This window comes from Taurulus bubalis (genome assembly GCF_910589615.1).
Source record: "Taurulus bubalis genome assembly, chromosome: 7".
NCBI lineage: Eukaryota > Metazoa > Chordata > Actinopteri > Perciformes > Cottidae > Taurulus > Taurulus bubalis.
Window position 1 is genome coordinate 28,834,306 of NC_136595.1, and position 21,001 is coordinate 28,855,306.

At 47.9% G+C, this 21,001-nt stretch overlaps 2 protein-coding genes across 2 annotated transcripts in view; one reads left to right on the forward strand and one right to left on the reverse strand.

Moving 5' to 3' along the window:
- The first annotated feature begins 1,159 nt into the window (after positions 1-1,159).
- Positions 1,160-6,861, forward strand: atp1b1a (ATPase Na+/K+ transporting subunit beta 1a). The gene is made up of 6 exons (XM_079221080.1): positions 1,160-1,340; positions 3,047-3,175; positions 4,534-4,689; positions 4,757-4,941; positions 5,782-5,865; positions 5,941-6,861. The coding sequence occupies exons 1-6, from the start codon at positions 1,247-1,249 to the stop codon at positions 6,196-6,198; spliced, it is 906 nt and encodes a 301-aa protein (XP_079077206.1). The 5' UTR covers positions 1,160-1,246; the 3' UTR covers positions 6,199-6,861.
- A 75-nt stretch (positions 6,862-6,936) lies between these two features.
- The window catches only part of nme7 (NME/NM23 family member 7), a 17,415-nt gene continuing 3,350 nt past the window's right edge, over positions 6,937-21,001 (reverse strand). Inside the window, exons 4-12 of the mRNA XM_079221078.1 lie at positions 18,734-18,844; positions 16,494-16,544; positions 15,488-15,695; positions 15,294-15,399; positions 13,794-13,858; positions 11,134-11,202; positions 10,955-11,056; positions 7,285-7,392; positions 6,937-7,040 (exon numbers count right to left, since the gene is read on the reverse strand). Coding sequence (XP_079077204.1) covers positions 7,008-7,040; positions 7,285-7,392; positions 10,955-11,056; positions 11,134-11,202; positions 13,794-13,858; positions 15,294-15,399; positions 15,488-15,695; positions 16,494-16,544; positions 18,734-18,844 — 853 coding nt within the window. The 3' untranslated portion in view covers positions 6,937-7,007. The remainder of the gene's footprint in view (positions 7,041-7,284; positions 7,393-10,954; positions 11,057-11,133; positions 11,203-13,793; positions 13,859-15,293; positions 15,400-15,487; positions 15,696-16,493; positions 16,545-18,733; positions 18,845-21,001) is intronic.

Here is a 21,001-nt window from a genome sequence, read left to right on the forward strand (position 1 = left end):
TTAGTTGATAAGCGGCTGTAACCGTTAGTTAGTTGATAAGCGGCTGTAACAGTTAGTTAGTTAAAAGTTGTGGACAACCAGCTGTAACAGTTAGCTAGTTAGTTGATAAGCGGCTGTAACAGTTAGTTAGTTAGTTGATAATCAGCTGTAACAGTTAGTTAGTTAGTTGATAACCAGCTGTAACAGTTAGTTAGTTAGTTGATAAGCGGCTGTGACAGTTAGTTAGTTGATAATCAGCTGTAACAGTTAGTTAGTTAGTTGATAAGCGGCTGTAACAGTTAGTTAGTTAGTTAGTTGATAAGCGGTTGTAACAGTTAGTTAGTTGATAATCAGCTGTAACAGTTAGTTAGTTAGTTGATAAGCGGCTGTAACAGTTAGTTAGTTGATAATCAGCTGTAACAGTTAGTTAGTTAGTTGATAAGCGGCTGTAACAGTTAGTTAGTTAGTTAGTTGATAAGCGGTTGTAACAGTTAGTTAGTTAGTTGATAAGCGGCTGTAACAGTTAGTTAGTTAGTTAGCTGATAAGCGGCTGTAACAGTTAGTTAGTTAGTTGATAATCAGCTGTAACAGTTAGTTAGTTAGTTGATAAGCGGCTGTAACAGTTAGTTAGTTAGTTGATAAGCGGCTGTAACAGTTAGCTAGTAAGTTAGTTAGTTGATAAGCGGATGTAACAGTTAGTTAGCTAGTTAGTTGACAACCAGCTGTAACAGTTAGTTAGTTAGTTGATAAGCGGCTGTAACAGTTAGTTAGTTAGTTAGTTGATAAGCGGCTGTAACAGTTAGTTAGTTAGTTGATAACCAGCTGTAACAGTTAGTTAGTTAGTTGATAACCAGCTGTAACAGTTAGTTAACTAGTAGTCGTGCTGCTGATGAAGGTACATGTGTGTCAGATACCCACACAAATAACCGTGTTGTACGTGTATACCAGCCCCCGGTGGGAGCCCTGAGGGGCCGCAGCGGGTGCAATGGCACCGGCAGCATTACAAAAACCTTCGTGGTAACTGTTGGCCATTTTGTGCCCCTCCCCCCTTCACCCCCCTCGTTTTCCCGCTTACGCAGAGCGCAGAGGCGCGTCGTGATTTGCTGCGCGCGCCCCCCCCCCCCCCCCCCTACTAACTTGTTACAGGAGCGCGCGGGCGGAGTCCCCGACACATAACAGCCGCTACCGGAGCAACGCAGGAGCACCGGGCCGACAGCAGGAGATATACGCACACATATATATATTTATATACACATAAACTACGGACATGTCGGGGAACAAGGACGGCGACGGCGGCTGGAGGACGTTCGTGTGGAACTCGGAGAAGAAGGAGTTCCTGGGACGCACGGGCAGCAGTTGGCGTAAGTGAAGTCCTTGTCGTTGCTCTCATGGCGGTTGAAGGAAAGAAGATGGAGGAGACGGAACACCTGTTAGACGTCGTGACTGCTGCTCACCGACGCGAAAACCCGTTAAACCGTTAAACCACGTGGCCCTCCGCAGACACGACGTGCTCTTTGGTCTCGTCTTTTTATTCCTCGTTTTGGAGTCACGTGTTTAAACACACTTTGAGTGTTTTTTTTTAGCTGGAGTCAAACTGCGTTTTAATGTGTTCACTGGTTCGCTCTCAGTTAGAGGAAGTGGTTCCCGAAAGGCGTCGCCCGGCTCGGAGGCGTTCAAACACGGCCTTTATGAAAAGGTCACGCTGAAGGACGGACCGGTGAGGGCCGGGCCGGAGCACCGGGCCGCCCCAGGAAAGTTGTGTCTCTCGCGGGGTCCGTTTCTCCGGGCGGCTGCCTCGTAGACCAGCTTCCCGGAGACACGGACCCTGCGAGAGACACAACTTTCCCGGGCTGAGCTCCTCCTCTCCAAGCCCGGATTACCGGACCCCGGATCCTAAAACCCGGGTCCGGGTACTTAATGTTAATGTGTTAACGGGATCACGCGCTCATCCTGTTAAACAGCCCCGCTGTAATCCGTGTAACCCGTCTGGGATTAAACCCTCCCGGTCCCCGGCGCCCGGTCCCCGCTAACGAGCCCGGTGATCACGACCCAGAGCCCCGCCCCTCCCCCAAAGACACGGCACGACGTCCGGCTGCTGTGTGTCCGTCCCCGTGCTGGTGGTGATGCATTAATGTGTGTTATTGTTGTTATTACTCATCAATATGTTCAACAAATGAACGGGTTCCCGTTATCTGACCGACATAAGAAGAAGAAATCTCGGTGGCTCACGTGTCGCCATGGCAACACTGTTTCGTGGCGAACTTACAGGAGCTGAAAAAAACATTTTGTGATTAGTGTAGTCATACCCCTCGTGTACTAGTAGTACTAGTGTACCTACTGCACCTACTATGAGGGGGGGGATGTGTCGCACCAACTAAAAGAGAGCGACCATGTTGCTCTGAAGAAGCAACAGGTTGCTGTGCTTGAGTTGCTGCAACAAGAGGGTTCTGTTTTTAAAAGAGAAAGAGACAGACAGACAGGCGGGTGTCTGTCCTCACCACTTGATGCTGCAGTCTGCTGGGTGTTCATCTCCAGCTTGTAGCTCCATGTCTCACTTGCACCACAAACAAAACGGGGTTTCCTGAGCAAACCCTGCCTCTCCAGGGTGACGGGGGCAGAGTCTACCTGTGCTTCATGCAGCCCAACCGGTTCTGGACCCACCAAACTGGTTTCACACGGGCGCCTTTGCACTTGAAACCGTTTTTGGGATGTTGCCACAACAACAACAACAGCAGCTAACGCACAAGGGAACGAGAAGGGTTTAGGACCCCCACCCCAAAAAATAACCTTCTATCAGAACCTCTTCACAGTGCTGCCCGCAGACCAGCAAGAGACCAGGACCTGTTCCTGCCCAGCCTGTTGTTAGGGGGATTTAAAATGAGGTCTAACCCTCCATGTTGATGTAAAATGGCTCCTGCAGGTTCTCATGTTTAACCCTTTAGTGAACGTTCATTCATAGAAAGTGTTAGGAACAGGAAAGGGCATCGTGATTTCCCAGAGTGCAGTTCACCGCGTCGTGATTTCCCAGAGTGCAGTTCACCGTGACGTTAACCCCGTGTCTCCACAGTGAAGATCTTCGCGTTCTACGTGATCTTCTACGGCTGCCTGGCGGGGATCTTCATCGGGACAATCCAGGCACTGCTGCTCACGCTCAGCAACTACAAGCCCACCTACCAGGACCGGGTCGCCCCCCCAGGTAAGACCTGTGCTGGTCTCTAGCGGGACCCGGTCTCATAAGCTTGTTTTTCTCAGGACAATCCTAATCTGTAAAGAAGGTCTCACTAGGAGCTCGCCTCTGGTTTCATGTTGAGTACTGGCTCTGTTCAGGGACTCAGAGGTTTGGACAGACAGAGGAGACAGCAGAGGACATAGGAGAGAGGAGACAGGAGACAGGAGAAGACATTGAGAGAGGAAATAGAATAGAGGACAGTAGAATAGAGGAAAATAGAAAACAGTAGTATAGGACAGTAGAATAGAGGCCACTGTATAATAGAGGACAGTACAGTCTACTCTACTGTCTTCTGTCTACAGTAGAGTAGAGACGGTAGAGACGTTAGAGTAGAGACGTTAGAGTAGAGACGTTAGAGTAGGGACGGTAGAGTAGGGACAGTAGAGACAGTAGAGTAGAGACGGTAGAGACAGAAGAGACGGTAGAGACAGTAGAGTAGAGACAGTAGAGTAGAGACGGTAGAGTAGAGACGGTAGAGTAGAGACGGTAGAGACAGTAGAGACGGTAGAGTAGAGACGGTAGAGACAGTAGAGTAGAGACAGTAGAGTAGAGACGGTAGAGACGGTAGAGACGGTAGAGTAGAGACGGTAGAGACAGTAGAGACGGTAGAGACAGTAGAGACGGTAGAGACAGTAGAGACGGTAGAGTAGAGACGGTAGAGACAGTAGAGACGGTAGAGTAGAGACAGTAGAGTAGAGACGGTAGAGTAGAGACGGTAGAGTAGAGACAGTAGAGTAGAGACGGTAGAGTAGAGACGGTGCAGCAGCAGCTGATAAAGGAAGTAGGGAGTAGCTGCTCAGCAGTGCTCATGCTGAGGATAAAAGTTTCCATTGTGAGAGGAGAGGGGGGGAGGAGCCTCACAGGAGGGGGAGGAGCCTCACAGGCCTCGCTGTCTGCTGCTCACAACTACAGTAACAAACAGAGAGGCTGCTGGGAAAAAAGGGTTTGCTCTCACCCTCTTTCTTCACACCACGCCTCAATGAGGCCCACGCTGTGGAAAACTACTGTGTGTGTGTGTGTGTGTGTGTGTGTGTGTGTGTGTGTGTGTGTGTGTGTGAGAGAGAGAGAGAGTTTACTTTATATTTAGTTTATTATAAAAAACAAAGTGAACTCTGAGAATCAATAGTTTACTATTAGCCCTGTTCTTTATGGTTTTAACCACATTATTTATTTATATATATATATATATATATATATATGTGTGTGTGTACATAGTCCCTGTTCTTTATGGTTATTAAAACACTATATATATATATATATATATTAATTAACCTTGTTTATGGTTATAACCATGTTATATATATCCATTAACCCCTTGTGTGCAGGCCTGTCCCACACGCCTCGCTCTCTGAAGTCAGAGATCTCCTTCAGCCTCTCTGATGAGTTGTCCTACACAAAGTACACACAGGCTGTGGAGACGTTCCTGAAGCAGTACGACGATGCCCGGCAGGTGGACCAGCTCAAGTTTGAGGACTGTGGAGGTATGAGCCCGTAGAGACCCAGACCAGAAGGTCCATGAGCCCGTACTGACGGTCCTCTCTCCTGCAGAAACCCCGACGTCCTACACGGAGCGCGGCAGCCTGGACAACGACTACGGCCAGAGGAAAGCGTGCCGCTTCCGCCGCACGCTGCTGGCCGGCTGCTCCGGGGAGAGCGACCCTCACTACGGCTTCAAGGACGGGAAGCCCTGCATCATCGTCAAGCTCAACCGCATCGTCAACTTCAGGCCCAAAGTGGGTTCTGACCCAAAACCCGTCTGGGTTCTGTCCCCTCACGGGAGCCAGACGGGTTTCAATGGGTTCTGTCTCTAGTTGTTTAGAACATGAGACTTCTTATCTTTAAAGAAGGCTCAGTCTGTTCACGTATGAAAACAAAGTTTATATATAATATATAAATATAGATAACGCGTGCCAGACCATGTGACACGGCTATAACTGTTAGCTGAAGTTACTCTTCATCATCTGATCCTTTATGAACCGTTTGAAACTCATTTACATGCGTTCAGTCCTTCGTGGTCTTCATCACTGAAACTGCTGCTAGCATAACACTGTACCTTAGCTCCTGCTAGCATAACACTGTATCTTAGCTCCTGCTAGCATAACACTGTACCTTAGCTCCTGCTAGCATAACACTGTACCTTAGCTCCTGCTAGCATAACACTTTACCTTAGCTCCTGCTAGCATAACACTGTACCTTAGCTCCTGCTAGCATAACACTGTACCTTAGCTCCTGCTAGCATAACACTTTACCTTAGCTCCTGCTAGGATAACGCATAACACTGGACCTTAGCTCCTGCTAGCATAACAATGGACCTTAGCTCCTGCTAGCATAACACTGGACCTTAGCTCCTGCTAGCATAACGCATAACACTGGACCTTAGCTCCTGCTAGCATAACACATAACACTGGACCTTAGCTCCTGCTAGCATAACACATAACACTGGACCTTAGCTCCTGCTAGCATAACACTGGTGGTCGTTTGAGCTGCATTGTGGGTAACGTAGGCATCAGATATGGTGATTCAGTCGGTTTAGTTGGGGCTGAACATTGACTCCCTCGTGTCTCTGGTTTCAGGCTCCGACCAACAACCAGACGCTCCCTGAGGCGCTGCAGTCCAGAGCTCAGCCCAACCTGATCCCCATCTTCTGCAAGAACAAGGTAGGTCCTCTCCGGTCTCCCGTTGTGTGTTCTTGAAGTGTTAAAGGAGGTGTGACTAACCCCGCCCCCCCGCAGAGAGACGAGGACGTGGACAAGATCGGACCGATCTACTACCACGGGCTGGGCGAGGGCTTCCCCCTGCAGTACTACCCGTACTACGGCAAGCTGCTGCACCCGCAGTACCTGCAGCCGCTCGTGGCCATCCAGTTCACCAACCTGACCCTGGACCAGGAGCTGCGCATCGAGTGCAAAGTCTTTGGCGCCAACATCGGCTACAGCGAGAAGGACCGCTACCAGGGCCGCTTCGACGTGAAGTTCACCATCACCTCGTGACCTCTCACTGCGACCCCGACACCATGCAGAGAGAATAAAAGAGTTGAGATAAACACCACTAGTCTTTGAACATTCATGATATACAGGACCGACACTTAATCTGTGTGCTTTACACTAGCTTCTCCGTGTGTGTGTGTGTGTGTGTGTGTGTGTGTGTGTGTGTGTGTGTGTGTGTGTGTGTGTGTGTGTGTGTGTGCGCGCGCGCGCGCGCGTCTCCAGGGTTAGGATGTAAAACAAGAGTAGCAATAGCAAATATTTATTCTACTGTACACGAGAATATTCCTCGAGCCATGTGTTCATCATCTGACTGTAACTCACTACTGACATGTCTGTAGCGCCTGTGTCCTGCTGTGCTCTGTCTGTCGCTTCCGTGGTCCAAGGTGTGTGTGTGTGTGTGTCGATGTGCTAATGAATACTAGCATGGTACTCTGACCTCTGAGGAGTCTGTGTGTGTGTTGTGTGTCGTGTGTTCCTCCCGGTAGCGTAGTGCATACACACACGAGTTCGTTGCTGGAGAATCAACTTACTGTTGAATGTTGAACCATGTTCATGGTGCAAGAATTTTATATTTATGCAGTTGTACATTTTTTTCAAAGTGTAATGTATGAATCAAAAAACCAAAGTCGCTGGTCTAAAAAAAAAAAAAAAAAAACATAAAAACAAGCGAGGGCATCAGGCCGTTCCGTGTAATGACATGTAGTCGGTGTTCAATGTTCAGATCAAACACTTTATTTAATCTGCATAAGGCTGAAACAATAAACAAACATGAGTTAACTGTCACGTCTCTCACTGCGCCGCTTCCTGTCTTGTCATCCGTCCAGAATCCTGAAGAAATACTGAACCTGCGGAGACAGAAAACCTTGTTAGCGACCTTGTTAGCGACCTTGTTAGCGATCCCCCCGGTAACAAGGAGCCGGTTGTCAGCGCCTCCCTTCCTGCAGAACAAAGCTTTTGCCTCTAACTCGGAACCTTTTGTCATCCTCGGCCCACGGGAGTCATGAGGCCCCGCCCACTCGTGTTCTCTGAGTGGGCGGGGCCTCGTCTGCTCTGAGAACAGGAGTGGGCGGGGCCTGCGTGTGACCTCACCTCCAGCAGGCCGTCCTCCGGCAGGTCCGTGCAGTGGACGGCGTTCTTCGCGGCGTCTCGGCCGTACAGCGCCCGCAGAGAGGTCGGCCGGAGATGTCTGGAGATCTCCTGGTGGAGGAAGTACAAGTACATTTACCAAGTACTTCTACTTCAGTACTGTCTCCTGGTGGAGGAAGTACAAGTACATTTACCAAGTACTTCTACTTCAGTACTGTCTCCTGGTGGAGGAAGTACAAGTACATTTACCAAGTACTTCTACTTCAGTACTGTCTCCTGGTGGAGGAAGTACAAGTACATTTACCAAGTACTTCTACTTCAGTACTGTCTCCTGGTGGAGGAAGTACAAGTACATTTACCAAGTACTTCTACTTCAGTATTGTCTCCTGTTGGACATTTACCCGAGTACTTCTACTTGACTTGAAGAATTATACGCACAAAACATAACGAGCTCTTGAACCATCAGTCTAATATTTTGAGAAGTTCATTTCTTTTTTTTAACTTTTCTGCATTTGGATATTTTTACTTAAATACTTTATCTCCACTTTCCCAATTATACTCAGACTGAAGTAACGTATGTGAGTACTTGTTCTATTCTCAGTGTGGTACTAGTACCCTTGAGTACTTGTTCCATGAACACTTAAGGGAACCTGATGAAACGGGGACGGCGCTGACTCAGCTGCCAGTCATGTGACCCGCAGACAGGAAGTGACAAGGTTCTCACTGAACAGGGAGCGCTTCCTGTAAATACTTGTCGCGGCTCATGAATACCACTCTGTAGTTTTATTTGAAGTATCTGACCCTCTCAAGGTCAAACCGGGTTCCTGCTGATCCCCTAGAGTCCTCCGTCAGGGGAGAGACCACATATAGAAGCAAAGAGGGTCATGTGATCTCCTTACTGACATAAACACTCATGCATTTAGACTAAACATGAATAACAGTGCTTGTGCTCTGACATCACGAGTGGGCGGGGCCTCGGTGCTTTCAGTGGCCGCATTCCATTCTGCGTGAACCGAGTTTTCATTGGCTGAACCGTTTTTATTTGTTTAACAGTCAGAGTGAAGGACTACAAACATGGCCGCTCGGCTGTCTGCGCGTCGACAAACTACAGACAGCAGCGTGACACGGAGCGGGGAGCTTTATCGAGTGATCACAGAAGTCATGCGTCAGGACCTTCACGTGACCTTCATGTGACCTTCATGTGACTAATGACTGATGTCCACTAATGGGAGAGGCAGAGTGAGCTGCTGGTCACATGACCAGGTCGATAGTTGATGAAGAGGAGTCAGTGTGTTTAGAGGTGAACACACCAAAACAGTTTATACAAGTACAACAAATGCTACTACTAATACTGAGTACTCTTAGTGAATACTAATGCCAAAGACTAATATCAAACACTAATACTACTACTGAATACTTATAACAATACCAAATACTACTACTCATACTGAGTACTCCTACTGAATACTAATACCAAATACTTATAACAATACGAAATACTACTACTCATACTGAATACTACTACTAGGAAGGAGTAGCTGGCTGCTAAGCAGCAAAGGATCATGGGAGGAGGAGGAAGAGGAGGGAGAGAAGGAGGAGGAGGAATTTGTAGGTTGTGTCAGAAAATACTTCAGGTCAGTCTGAGGTCACCGAGTTGTGAAACTAGTTTGTCACTGAAATCTGAAGCAATGTACACTTCTGCAGAACGTAGCCGGCGTTAGCAGAACGTAGCCGACGTAAGCAGAACGTAGCCGGCGTTAGGAGAACGTAGCCGACGTTAGCAGAACGTAGCCGACGTTAGCAGAACGTAGTCGACGTTAGCAGAACGTAGCCGGCGTTAGCAGAACGTAGCCGACGTAAGCAGAACGTAGCCGGCGTTAGGAGAACGTAGCCGACGTTAGCAGAACGTAGCCGACGTTAGCAGAACGTAGCCGACGTAAGCAGAACGTAGCCGACGTTAGCAGAATGTAGCCGGCGTTAGCAGATCGTAGCCGACGTAAGCAGAACGTAGCCGACGTAAGCAGAACGTAGCCGACGTAAGCAGAACGTAGCCGACGTTAGCAGAACATAGCCAACGTTAGCAGAACGTAGCCGGCGTTAGCAGAACGTAGCCGACATAAGCAGAACGTAGCCGACGTAAGCAGAACGTAGCCGGCGTTAGCAGAACGTAGCCGACGTAAGCAGAACGTAGCCGGCGATAGCAGAACGTAGCCGACGTAAGCAGAACGTAGCCGACGTAAGCAGAACGTAGCCGGCGTTAGCAGAACGTAGCCGACGTAAGCAGAACGTAGCCGGCGTTAGCAGAACGTAGCCGACGTAAGCAGAACGTAGCCGGCGTTAGCTGAACGTAGCCGACGTTAGCAGAACGTAGCCGACGTAAGCAGAACGTAGCCGGCGTTAGCTGAACGTAGCCGACGTAAGCAGAACGTAGCCGGCGTTAGCTGAACGTAGCCGACATTAGCAGAACGTAGCCGGCGTTAGCTGAACGTAGCCGACGTTAGCAGAACGTAGCCGGCGTTAGCTGAACGTAGCCGACGTTAGCTGAACGTAGCCGACGTTAGCTGAACGTAGCCGACGTTAGCAGAACGTAGCCGAGGCTGCAGGGCTTCAATGAGCTTTATGTCATGTGACCTGGAAATAATGAGCCAATCACTACATTCATGCTCTGGAGGAACGTCTGTGACATCAGGACTGAAGGACAGACACAAATAAATATAATAAACAAATAAATATAATAAATAAATACATGTACTAAATAAATGGAGAAACTGATTAACAGTCATGAGCCATTGATGAACTTTAGAGACCGTGAAGGTGTGAAATTCCTCAGAGTCTCATTAGAGTTCAGATCACGCACCAGCACAGCCTGCAGCACACACACACACACACACACACACACACACACACACACACACACACACACACATCCACACACACAGACACACACATAGACACACACAGACAGACACAGAAACACACACACACAGACACACACACACACAGACAGACACACAGACAGACACACAGACACACACAGACACACACACACACACACACACACAGACACACATACACACACACACACACAGACAGACACACAGACACACACAGACACACACACACAGACAGACATACACACAGACACACACAGACACACAGACAGACAGACACACAGACAGACACACAGACAGACACACACACACACACACACACACACAGACACACATACACACACACAGACACACAGACACACGTACACACACACACACAGACAGACACACAGACACACACACACACACACACAGACACACACACAGACAGACATACACACAGACAGACAGACACACAGACAAACACACAGACAGACACACACAGACACACACACACACACACACACACAGACAAACACACAGACAGATGCACACAGACACACACACACACACACACACACAGACAAACACACAGACAGACGCACACAGACACACACACAGACACACAGACAGACAGACACACAGACAGACACACACAGACACACAGACAGACACACACAGACACACACACTTCATGTGATCCACTTTGAACCAATCAGAGGGCTTGTATTGTGTTTGATAAAAGGTGCTGAACAAATGGAGCGTATGCCATGAACACACAAGGTGACCAGAAGGTGACTCACTGGGTCGGCCGGTCCACAGAACTCCCTGAAGGACTGAGCGGCGTCGGTTCCGTGGATCTCCAGGACCATGCAGGGTCCGGAGCTCAGCTCCGTCACCATGGTCTGCAGGGAGAGGAACCCAAGGACATAAACATTTCTCCAGACGGAGAACCGGGAACAACAGAACCGGCCCTACTCACGGGGTACTCTGGGACCACGCCTTTGTACACCTCGTAGAACTCCTCTGCGTTGGCCCGGTCCACGCTGAACTGGAGATGAGAGGAGAGATGTGAGAAATCAGATATGAGATAAGAGATATCAGATATAAGATAAGAGATATCAGATATGAGATAAGAGATATCAGATATAAGATAAGAGATATCCGATATGAGATAAGAGATATCAGATATGAGATAAGAGATATCAGATATAAGATAAGAGATATCAGATATGAGATATCAGATATAAGATAAGAGATATCAGATATGAGGTATCAGATATGAGATAAGAGATATCAGATATCAGATATGAGATAAGAGATATCAGATATGAGATAAGAGATATCAGATATGAGATAAGAGATATCAGATATAAGATAAGAGGTATCAGATATGAGATATCAGATATAAGATAAGAGATATCAGATATGAGATAAGAGATATCAGATATGAGATAAAAGATATCAGATATGAGATAAGAGATATCAGATATGAGATAAGAGGTATCAGATATGAGATATCAGATATGAGATAAGAGATATCAGATATACGATAAGAGATATCAGATATAAGATAAGAGATATCAGATATAAGATAAGAGATATCAGATATGAGATAAGAGATATCAGATATAAGACAAGAGATATGAGATATGAGATAAAAGATATCAGATATGAGATATCAGATATGAGATAAGAGATATCAGATATAAGATAAGAGATATCCGATATAAGATAAGAGATATCAGATATGAGATAAGAGATATCAGATATAAGATAAGAGATATGAGATAAGAGATATAAGATAAGAGATATCAGATATAAGATAAGAGATATCAGATATGAGATAAAAGATATCAGATATGAGATAAGAGATATCAGATATGAGATAAGAGATATCAGATATGAGATAAGATATATCAGATATAAGATAAGAGATATCAGATATGAGATAAGAGATATCAGATATGAGATAAGAGATATCAGATATGAGATAAGAGATATAAGATATGAGATATAAGATAAGAGATATCAGATATGAGATAAGAGATATCAGATATAAGATAAGAGATATCAGATATGAGATAAGAGATATCAGATATGAGATAAGATATATCAGATATAAGATAAGAGATATCAGATTTGAGATAAGAGATATCAGATATGAGATAAGAGATATCAGATATGAGATAAGAGATATCAGATATAAGATAAGAGATATCAGATATGAGATAAGAGATATCAGATATGAGATAAGATATATCAGATATAAGATAAGAGATATCAGATATGAGATAAGATATATCAGATATAAGATAAGAGATATCAGATTTGAGATAAGAGATATCAGATATGAGATAAGATATATCAGATTTGAGATAAGACATATCAGATATGAGATAAGAGATGAGCTGACCTAAAAAAGACGTTTCTGTACTTTAAAGTGACACCGAAGTGTTAGTTTGATGAATAAATGCGTCGGAACAGAAGAACACCTTGTTGTCACTTTAAAGTACAGAGACGACTTCTTTAGGAGGTTGTCACGACCAAATGTGTCCCCGCACAACACAGGACGTGAACATAGTTCCCATCAAGAGCAACTCCAAACAGAATCAATATTCATGAAACAAGTAATAATACGTAAACATTCAATAATGACGTGAATAATATTTATGGCAGTTAAAGCTCCTCTGCATGGCTTGTTCCTCTGCTTTGCTTTTACTCCCATGATGCATCACTCACATGGATCACTGATCGATTGGTTCGTGCCCTGCGGCCCACAATGTGCAGAGAGACAGAGGTCAGTGTGTAGCGGACCAGTATGAGGTCAGCCAGTCAAAACTGGGAGCATACTGGGACATACTGGGACACACTGGGACATACTGGAACATACTGGGGACATACTGGGAACACACTGGGACACACTGGGACATACTGGGGACATACTGGGGACATACTGGGAGCATACTGGGACATACTGGGAGCATGCTGGAACATACTGGGGACATACTGGGGACACACTGGGACACACTGGGACATACTGGGGACATACTGGGGACATACTGGGAGCATACTGGAACATACTGGGGACATACTGGGACACACTGAGACATACTGGGGACACACTGGGACACACTGAGACATACTGGGGACATACTGGGACATACTGGGGACACACTGGGACATACTGGGGACACACTGGGACACACTGAGACATACTGGGGACATACTGGGACATACTGGGGACACACTGGGACATACTGGGGACACACTGGGACACACTGAGACATACTGGGGACATACTGGGACATACTGGGGACATACTGGGGACACACTGGGACACACTGGGACACACTGAGACATACTGGGGACACACTGGGACATACTGGGGACATACTGGGACACACTGGGGACATACTGGGACATACTGGGACACACTGGGAGCATACTGGGGACATACTGGGGACATACTGGGGACATACTGGGACATACTGGGACACACTGGGAGCATACTGGGACATACTGGGGACATACTGGGACATACTGGGACATACTGGGGACATACTGGGACATACTGGGACATACTGGGACACACTGGGAGCATACTGGGACATACTGGGGACATGAGGCTCACAGCTTTACCATCTGGAGCGCTGAGATCTGGAACCCGGCCGCTGAGATGGAGTTCAGGATCTTCCCGGTCAGACCTGTGACACACAAACAATAAACTCTTCTTCATTTGTTCTCATCATCATCAGCATCATCATCATCATCATCATCATCGCCCTCCTCCTCCTCCTGAAGGTTGTTCTGATCCCGTGAGGTCGTGTCTCCAGAGGTAACGCTCTGAGGGGAGTCTGTGATTCTGGGCTCTACAAAATAAACTGAATCATCATCATCATCATCATCATCATCATCATCATCATCATCTTCATCTTCATCTTCATCATGCTGTTGCAACATAACGACCTCTGGACAACGGATCGTCTTTCAGGCGCCTCTTCACTGTGAAGAGGCTGCGGACGACCTGTGAAGGTCAGTTGGCTGCAGACAGACAGGAGGAGGAGGAGGAAGAGGAGGAGGAGGAGGAGGAAGAAGAGGAGGAAGAGGAAGAGGAAGAGGAAGAAGTTCAGCTTGTTATTCTCATCAGCTGCTATGATCAATTTCTCTTGTTGCAGGACTGTTTGGTCACAGACCACCAGAGTGTGTGTGTGTGTGTGTGTGTTGTGTGTGTGTGTGTGTGCTCCCAAAAGCTGCTGCTGTTGCTAGGAGACCCTGTTCCGGGTGCCTGGCAACAGAAGCTCCTCTGTTCCAGACGTGTTATCAGACACGACTCATCATCAGCGCTGTGATTGGCTGCTGCAGACACACACACACACACACACACACACACACACACACACGAACGTGAACTATAAAGCGTGAAGAGCTCCTCCTCTGCTTCCAGTGACCTCATCCATTTTTTTAACTCCGCCTCCATTATGACCTCACTAATATCATCAGAGGGCCAATAGGACCGTTAGCACCGTTAGAACCGTTAGCACCGTTAGCACCGTTAGCACCGTTAGCTGGGGCGAGGCGTCATAACCAGCAGTTGAAACAAGGACTGCTCCCATGTCAGCGTTACTAATCGGTGCTTATTAAAACATGAAGGTTCTCGTGGAGCCTGCAGCGCGGCGAGCAGCCCTCAGCTCTCACGGAGGCTCAGCGTGTCCCAGCAGGAGCAGCAGGACGTGGGCGGGGCTCCTTCAGGGTGTCGGTGCCGCCGCACCTGCAGCAACATAAAGGACTCTGGTCCTGCCGTGAGAAAGGACTGTAGCTATGGTAAACAGCCCTGAGGCCAAAGGAACAGGACTCCTGCACAGCTTGACCAGGCGGGGGCGCCACAGGAGGAACACAGGCTGCAGAGAGCTCAGAGACTCGGTGGAAAGAAAGCAGGTCCAGATGAGGTAGAGGACCTGGACTCGCTCTGAGAAATGTGCTCTCAGAGGGCCGAGCACATTTGTTATTTGTTGCGCTACGTGGTTGCGCTACGTGGTTGTGCTACGTGGTTGTGACAGCTTTTCAGAATCACATGAGGATGATCAAGCTCAACGTGGCTCAGCGGGGCTCCTGCAGAAGCCGGCAGGTCGGCGCTCCTACCTTCGGACACGGCGTGCGGCTTGATGATGCAGCACGTGCAGTCGGAGAACACGGCCGTGTTGGACGGGCCGTGGCCGCCGGCGGACGGGAAGAAGAACTCCAGCTCCTGAGGGAACAAACAGAACCAGCACCGGTGTCAGTCCTCGCGAGTCCTTCGTGAACCGGAGGGGAACAGAGGGCGCCTCGCTTCTTACTCGGGCGGCGGCGGCGAGCGAGTCGGAGCCGTGGCCGACGTTCTTGACGCCGTCGGTTCCCAGCTGGCCGCGGACGCTCTGCGGCGCCTCCTTCCTCGCCGCCGAGGAGTCCGTCGGGCCCAGGAGCCTCCTCCAGGTGGACACGGCCTCGTCCCCCATCAGCTCCAGGGCCACCACGGGGCCCGAGGACAAGAACTGCACCAGGTTACTGCAGGGGAGAACCGCTGGTGTTAGAGAGAACTACTACTACTCCTCTCCTCCTCCTCTCCTCCTCCTCCTCTCCTCCTCCTCTCCTCCTCCTCTCCTCCTCCTCCTTTCCTCCTCTCCTCCTCCTCCTCTCCTCCTCCTCCTCCTCCTCCTCTCCTCCTCCTCCTCTCCTCCTCCTCCTCCTCCTCCTCTCCTCCTGCTCCTCTCCTCCTCCTCCTCTCCTCTCCTCTCTCCTCTCCTCCTCCTCCTCTCCTCTCCTCTCCTCTCCTCTTCCTCCTCCTCCTCTCCTCCTCCTCCTCTTCTCCTCCTCCTTTCCTCCTCTCCTCCTCCTCCTCTCCTCCTCCTCCTCTCCTCCTGCTCCTCTCCTCCTCCTCTCTCCTCTCTCCTCCTCCTCCTCCTCTCCTCATCCTCTCCTCCTCCTCCTCCTCTCCTCCTCATTCTTCTCTCCTCCTCCTCCTCCTCTCCTCCTCATTCTTCTCTCCTCCTCCTCCTCCTCCTCTCCTCCTCATTCTTCTCTCCTCCTCCTCCTCCTCTCCTCCTCATTCTTCTCTCCTCCTCCTCCTCCTCTCCTCCTCATTCTTCTCCTCTCCTCCTCCTCCTCTCCTCCTCCTCCTCTCCTCTCCTCCTCCTCCTCCTCCTCCTCTCCTCCTCCTCCTCCTCCTCTCCTCCTGCTCCTCTCCTCCTCCTCCTCTCCTCTCCTCTCTCCTCCTCCTCCTCCTCCTCCTCTCCTCTCCTCCTCCTCCTCTCCTCTCCTCCTCCTCCTCCTCCTCCTCCTCCTCCAGGTGAATCATTGACTCACCTGAAGAAAGGTTTGGACTGATGCTCCACGTAGAAGTCGGCCGCCTGCGTCCTGCCGGGAGAAGCAGAGCGTTAATAAGTCACTGAGCGGCCATGTTGTCTCACGGGGGGCGGGCCCATTTATTCACATTCCACAGGGTCAAAGGTCAGCGTGGTGAACACAGTGTTAAAATAACGGTTGATCACGAACACTGAGGTGAGGGGGTTAAATACTACAACACTGCGGCTAGGTTGCACCAGCAAGGATTAAAGTAATCCTGGTTTAGAGTTAATCTAGGGTTAGTAAATCTAGGTTTAAACTGGTTTATAATTAATCAGAGAAGTGTTGCACATCTTAATTCTAACCCTGGATTAGTTAAACTAGTTTAAACAAGGGTTAAAACAGGATTAGTTTATGTTGCCGTGAAAACATTCTGTTACTGATACCGTTAGCTATGTTCATAGCTACCACTACAGCGGCTATAGCTAATAAACTCCGTCACTAGCTAGCTGTCATGGCACGTCAAAGAGGGTCAAACTTTTCAACATTTGAAAAGATGTTGCTGATTTAATGGAGGAGTTTAACTGCAACTACTAGGAGCTGGAGAAGTGGTGGCACGGCAACATTCCTCTCACTTCCATGCTTGATGGCTGGTCCAACCTTCCCATTGAGGTATATGACACTCCTTTGTAAACTACACCGCTGTGAAAACTCACTGTTGTCATAAAATTCAATCGGGTTTAACCTATCTCTAATTTTCCTGAGAGGAACTCTTTCCTCTAACCCCATCCAGTGAAGATATGCAGCCATGTTGTCAATAACACAGAGATGAACCTCATCCTGGTTTAAATATAACCGCTAATCCAGGTTTAGTCTAGCTTTAAAATTACTAGGAGGACATGTGGAGTTCCTCAAGGCTCAATACTGGGGCCTCTTCTGTCCACGTCTACATGCTGCCACTGACTCACACTATGAACAACAACAACAACAACAACAACAACAACAACAACAACGTGATATCATTATGCAGACGACACACAAATCTACATCACTATGTCACCAGGAGACAATGATCCATACAAGGGCTGGTAACATAACTATATCACCAGGAGACAATGATCCATACAAGGGCTTGAAGGAGGCGCGCCCTTGAAGGAGGCGGGACCTTGAAGGAGGCGGGACCTTGAAGGAGGCGCGCCCTTGAAGGAGGTGCGCCCTTGAAGGAGGCGCGCCCTTGAAAGAGGCGCGCCCTAAAAGGAGGCGGGACCTTGAAGGAGGCGCGCCCTTGAAGGAGGTGCGCCCTTGAAGGAGGCGGGACCTTGAAGGAGGCGGGCCCTTGAAGGAGGCGGGCCCTTGAAGAAGGCGGGACCTTGAAGGAGGCGCGCCCTTGAAGGAGGCGGGACCTTGAAGGAGGCGGGCCCTTGAAGGAGGCACGCCCTTGAAGGAGGCGCGCCCTTGAAGGAGGCGGGACCTTGAAGGAGGCGCGCCCTTGAAGGAGGCACGCCCTTGAAGGAGGCGCGCCCTTGAAGGAGGCGCGCCCTTGAAGAAGGCGGGACCTTGAAGGAGGCGCGCCCTTGAAGGAGGCGCGCCCTTGAAGGAGGCGGGACCTTGAAGGAGGCGGGCCCTTGAAGGAGGCGCGCCCTTGAAGGAGGTGCGCCCTTGAAGGAGGCGCGCCCTTGAAAGAGGCGCGCCCTAAAAGGAGGCGGGACCTTGAAGGAGGCACGCCCTTGAAGGAGGTGCGCCCTTGAAGGAGGCGGGACCTTGAAGGAGGCGGGCCCTTGAAGGAGGCGGGCCCTTGAAGAAGGCGGGACCTTGAAGGAGGCGCGCCCTTGAAGGAGGCGGGACCTTGAAGGAGGCGGGCCCTTGAAGGAGGCACGCCCTTGAAGGAGGCGCGCCCTTGAAGGAGGCGGGACCTTGAAGGAGGCGCGCCCTTGAAGGAGGCACGCCCTTGAAGGAGGCGCGCCCTTGAAGGAGGCGCGCCCTTGAAGAAGGCGGGACCTTGAAGGAGGTGCGCCCTTGAAGGAGGCGCGCCCTTGAAGGAGGCGCGCCCTTGAAGGAGGCGGGACCTTGAAGGAGGCGGGCCCTTGAAGGAGGCGCGCCCTTGAAGGAGGCGGGACCTTGAAGGAGGCGGGCCCTTGAAGGAGGCGGGACCTTGAAGGAGGCGCGCCCTTAAAGGAGGCGCGCCCTTGAAGGAGGCGGGACCTTGAAGGAGGCGGGCCCTTGAAGGAGGCACGCCCTTCAAGGTCGCTCCTCCGTCTCACCAGGACAGCGTGGTCATCTTGGCTTTGGTCACCAGCAGGTTGGACGAGGAGATCCGCTCCAACACGTCGCCCACCTGGGTCACCACGTCGGGTTTGATCAGAGCCAGAGTTCTGTGGGTCACATGAGACGAGGAGAGACAGGTCAACCACAGGACAGAACCAGAACCAGAACCAGAACAGAACCAGAACTGCTTTGCTTATTAATCTTCAGTTTGAGATGAAACTGAAATGTTTCGTTACATAAGAAAAATATTATTATTTTGTATGCGTATTGTTTTGGTTCCATTTATTCAGATCAAAGTCATTTAGCTTCAAGAATCTGATGAACAGAAATATTGATCAGCATCCCATAAATAACATAAGCTTCTTTAAATGATGACCGTGCAGACAACGTAATGAAGTTAATAAAGTTACAACTTTAGAAACAGGAAGTGTTAACAATCTCCAGGTGAGTAAATATTTATCAGCTAAATCTAATATTTTATATTCAACATTTGTTTATTTATAACACATTTAAAACTTGTTTCTCTACAGGATTAGTTAAAAGTAGGATAAAGTAATACAGTAGATCATAACCTCTATAGTGAGGATACAGTAGATCATAACCTCTATAGTGAGGATACAGTAGATCATAACCTCTATAGTGAGGTAAAGTAATACAGTAGATCATAACCTCTATAGTGAGGTAAAGTAATACAGTAGATCATAACCTCTATAGTGAGGTAAAGTAATACAGTAGATCATAACCTCTATAGTGAGGTAAAGTAATACAGTAGATCATCACCTCTATAGTGAGGATACAGTAGATCATAACCTCTATAGTGAGGTAAAGTAATACAGTAGATCATCACCTCTATAGTGAGGTAAAGTAATACAGTAGATCATCACCTCTATAGTGAGGTAAAGAAATACAGTAGATCATCACCTCTATAGTGAGGTAAAGTAATACAGTAGATCATCACCTCTATAGTGAGGATACAGTAGATCATCACCTCTATAGTGAGGTAAAGTAATACAGTAGATCATCACCTCTATAGTGAGGTAAAGAAATACAGTAGATCATCACCTCTATAGTGAGGATACAGTAGATCATCACCTCTATAGTGAGGATAAAGTAGATCATAACCTCTATAGTGAGGTAAAGTAATACAGTAGATCATCACCTCTATAGTGAGGTAAAGTAATACAGTAGATCATCACCTCTATAGTGAGGATACAGTAGATCATCACCTCTATAGTGAGGTAAAGTAATACAGTAGATCATCACCTCTATAGTGAGGATACAGTAGATCATCACCTCTATAGTGAGGTAAAGTAATACAGTAGATCATCACCTCTATAGTGAGGATACAGTAGATCATAACCTCTATAGTGAGGTAAAGTAATGCAGTAGATCATCACCTCTATAGTGAGGATACAGTAGATCATCACCTCTATAGTGAGGTAAAGTAATACAGTAGATCATCACCTCTATAGTGAGGATACAGTAGATCATAACCTCTATAGTGAGGTAAAGTAATGCAGTAGATCATCACCTCTATAGTGAGGTAAAGTAATACAGTAGATCATCACCTCTATAGTGAGGTAAAGTAATACAGTAGATCATAACCTCTATAGTGAGGATACAGTAGATCATCACCTCTATAGTGAGGATACAGTAGATCATAACCTCTATAGTGAGGTAAAGTAATACAGTAGATCATCACCTCTATAGTGAGGTAAAGTAATACAGTAGATCATAACCTCTATAGTGAGGTAAAGTAATACAGTAGATCATCACCTCTATAGTGAGGTAAAGTAATACAGTAGATCATCACCTCTATAGTGAGGTAAAGTAATACAGTAGATCATAACCTCTATAGTGAGGTAAAGTAATACAGTAGATCATCACCTCTATAGTGAGGTAAAGTAATACAGTAGATCATAACCTCTATAGTGAGGTAAAGTAATACAGTAGATCATAACCTCTATAGTGAGGTAAAGTAATACAGTAGATCATCACCTCTATAGTGAGGATACAGTAGATCATCACCTCTATAGTGAGGTAAAGTAATACAGTAGATCATCACCTCTATAGTGAGGTAAAGTAATGCAGTAGATCATCACCTCTATAGTGAGGTAAAGTAATGCAGTAGATCATCACCTCTATAGTGAGGTAAAGTAATGCAGTAGATCATCACCTCTATAGTGAGGTAAAGTAATGCAGTAGATCATCACCTCTATAGTGAGGTAAAGTAATGCAGTAGATCATCACCTCTATAGTGAGGT

Bases quoted from the DNA above. Each gene is read 5' to 3' on its own strand.
- atp1b1a (XM_079221080.1), top strand. From the start codon at position 1,247: ATGTCGGGGAACAAGGACGGCGACGGCGGCTGGAGGACGTTCGTGTGG. The intron at 1,341-3,046 runs GTAAGTGAAGTC...GTGTCTCCACAG, and splicing joins ACGCACGGGCAGCAGTTGGC to TGAAGATCTTCGCGTTCTAC. The intron at 5,866-5,940 runs GTAGGTCCTCTC...GCCCCCCCGCAG, and splicing joins CCATCTTCTGCAAGAACAAG to AGAGACGAGGACGTGGACAA.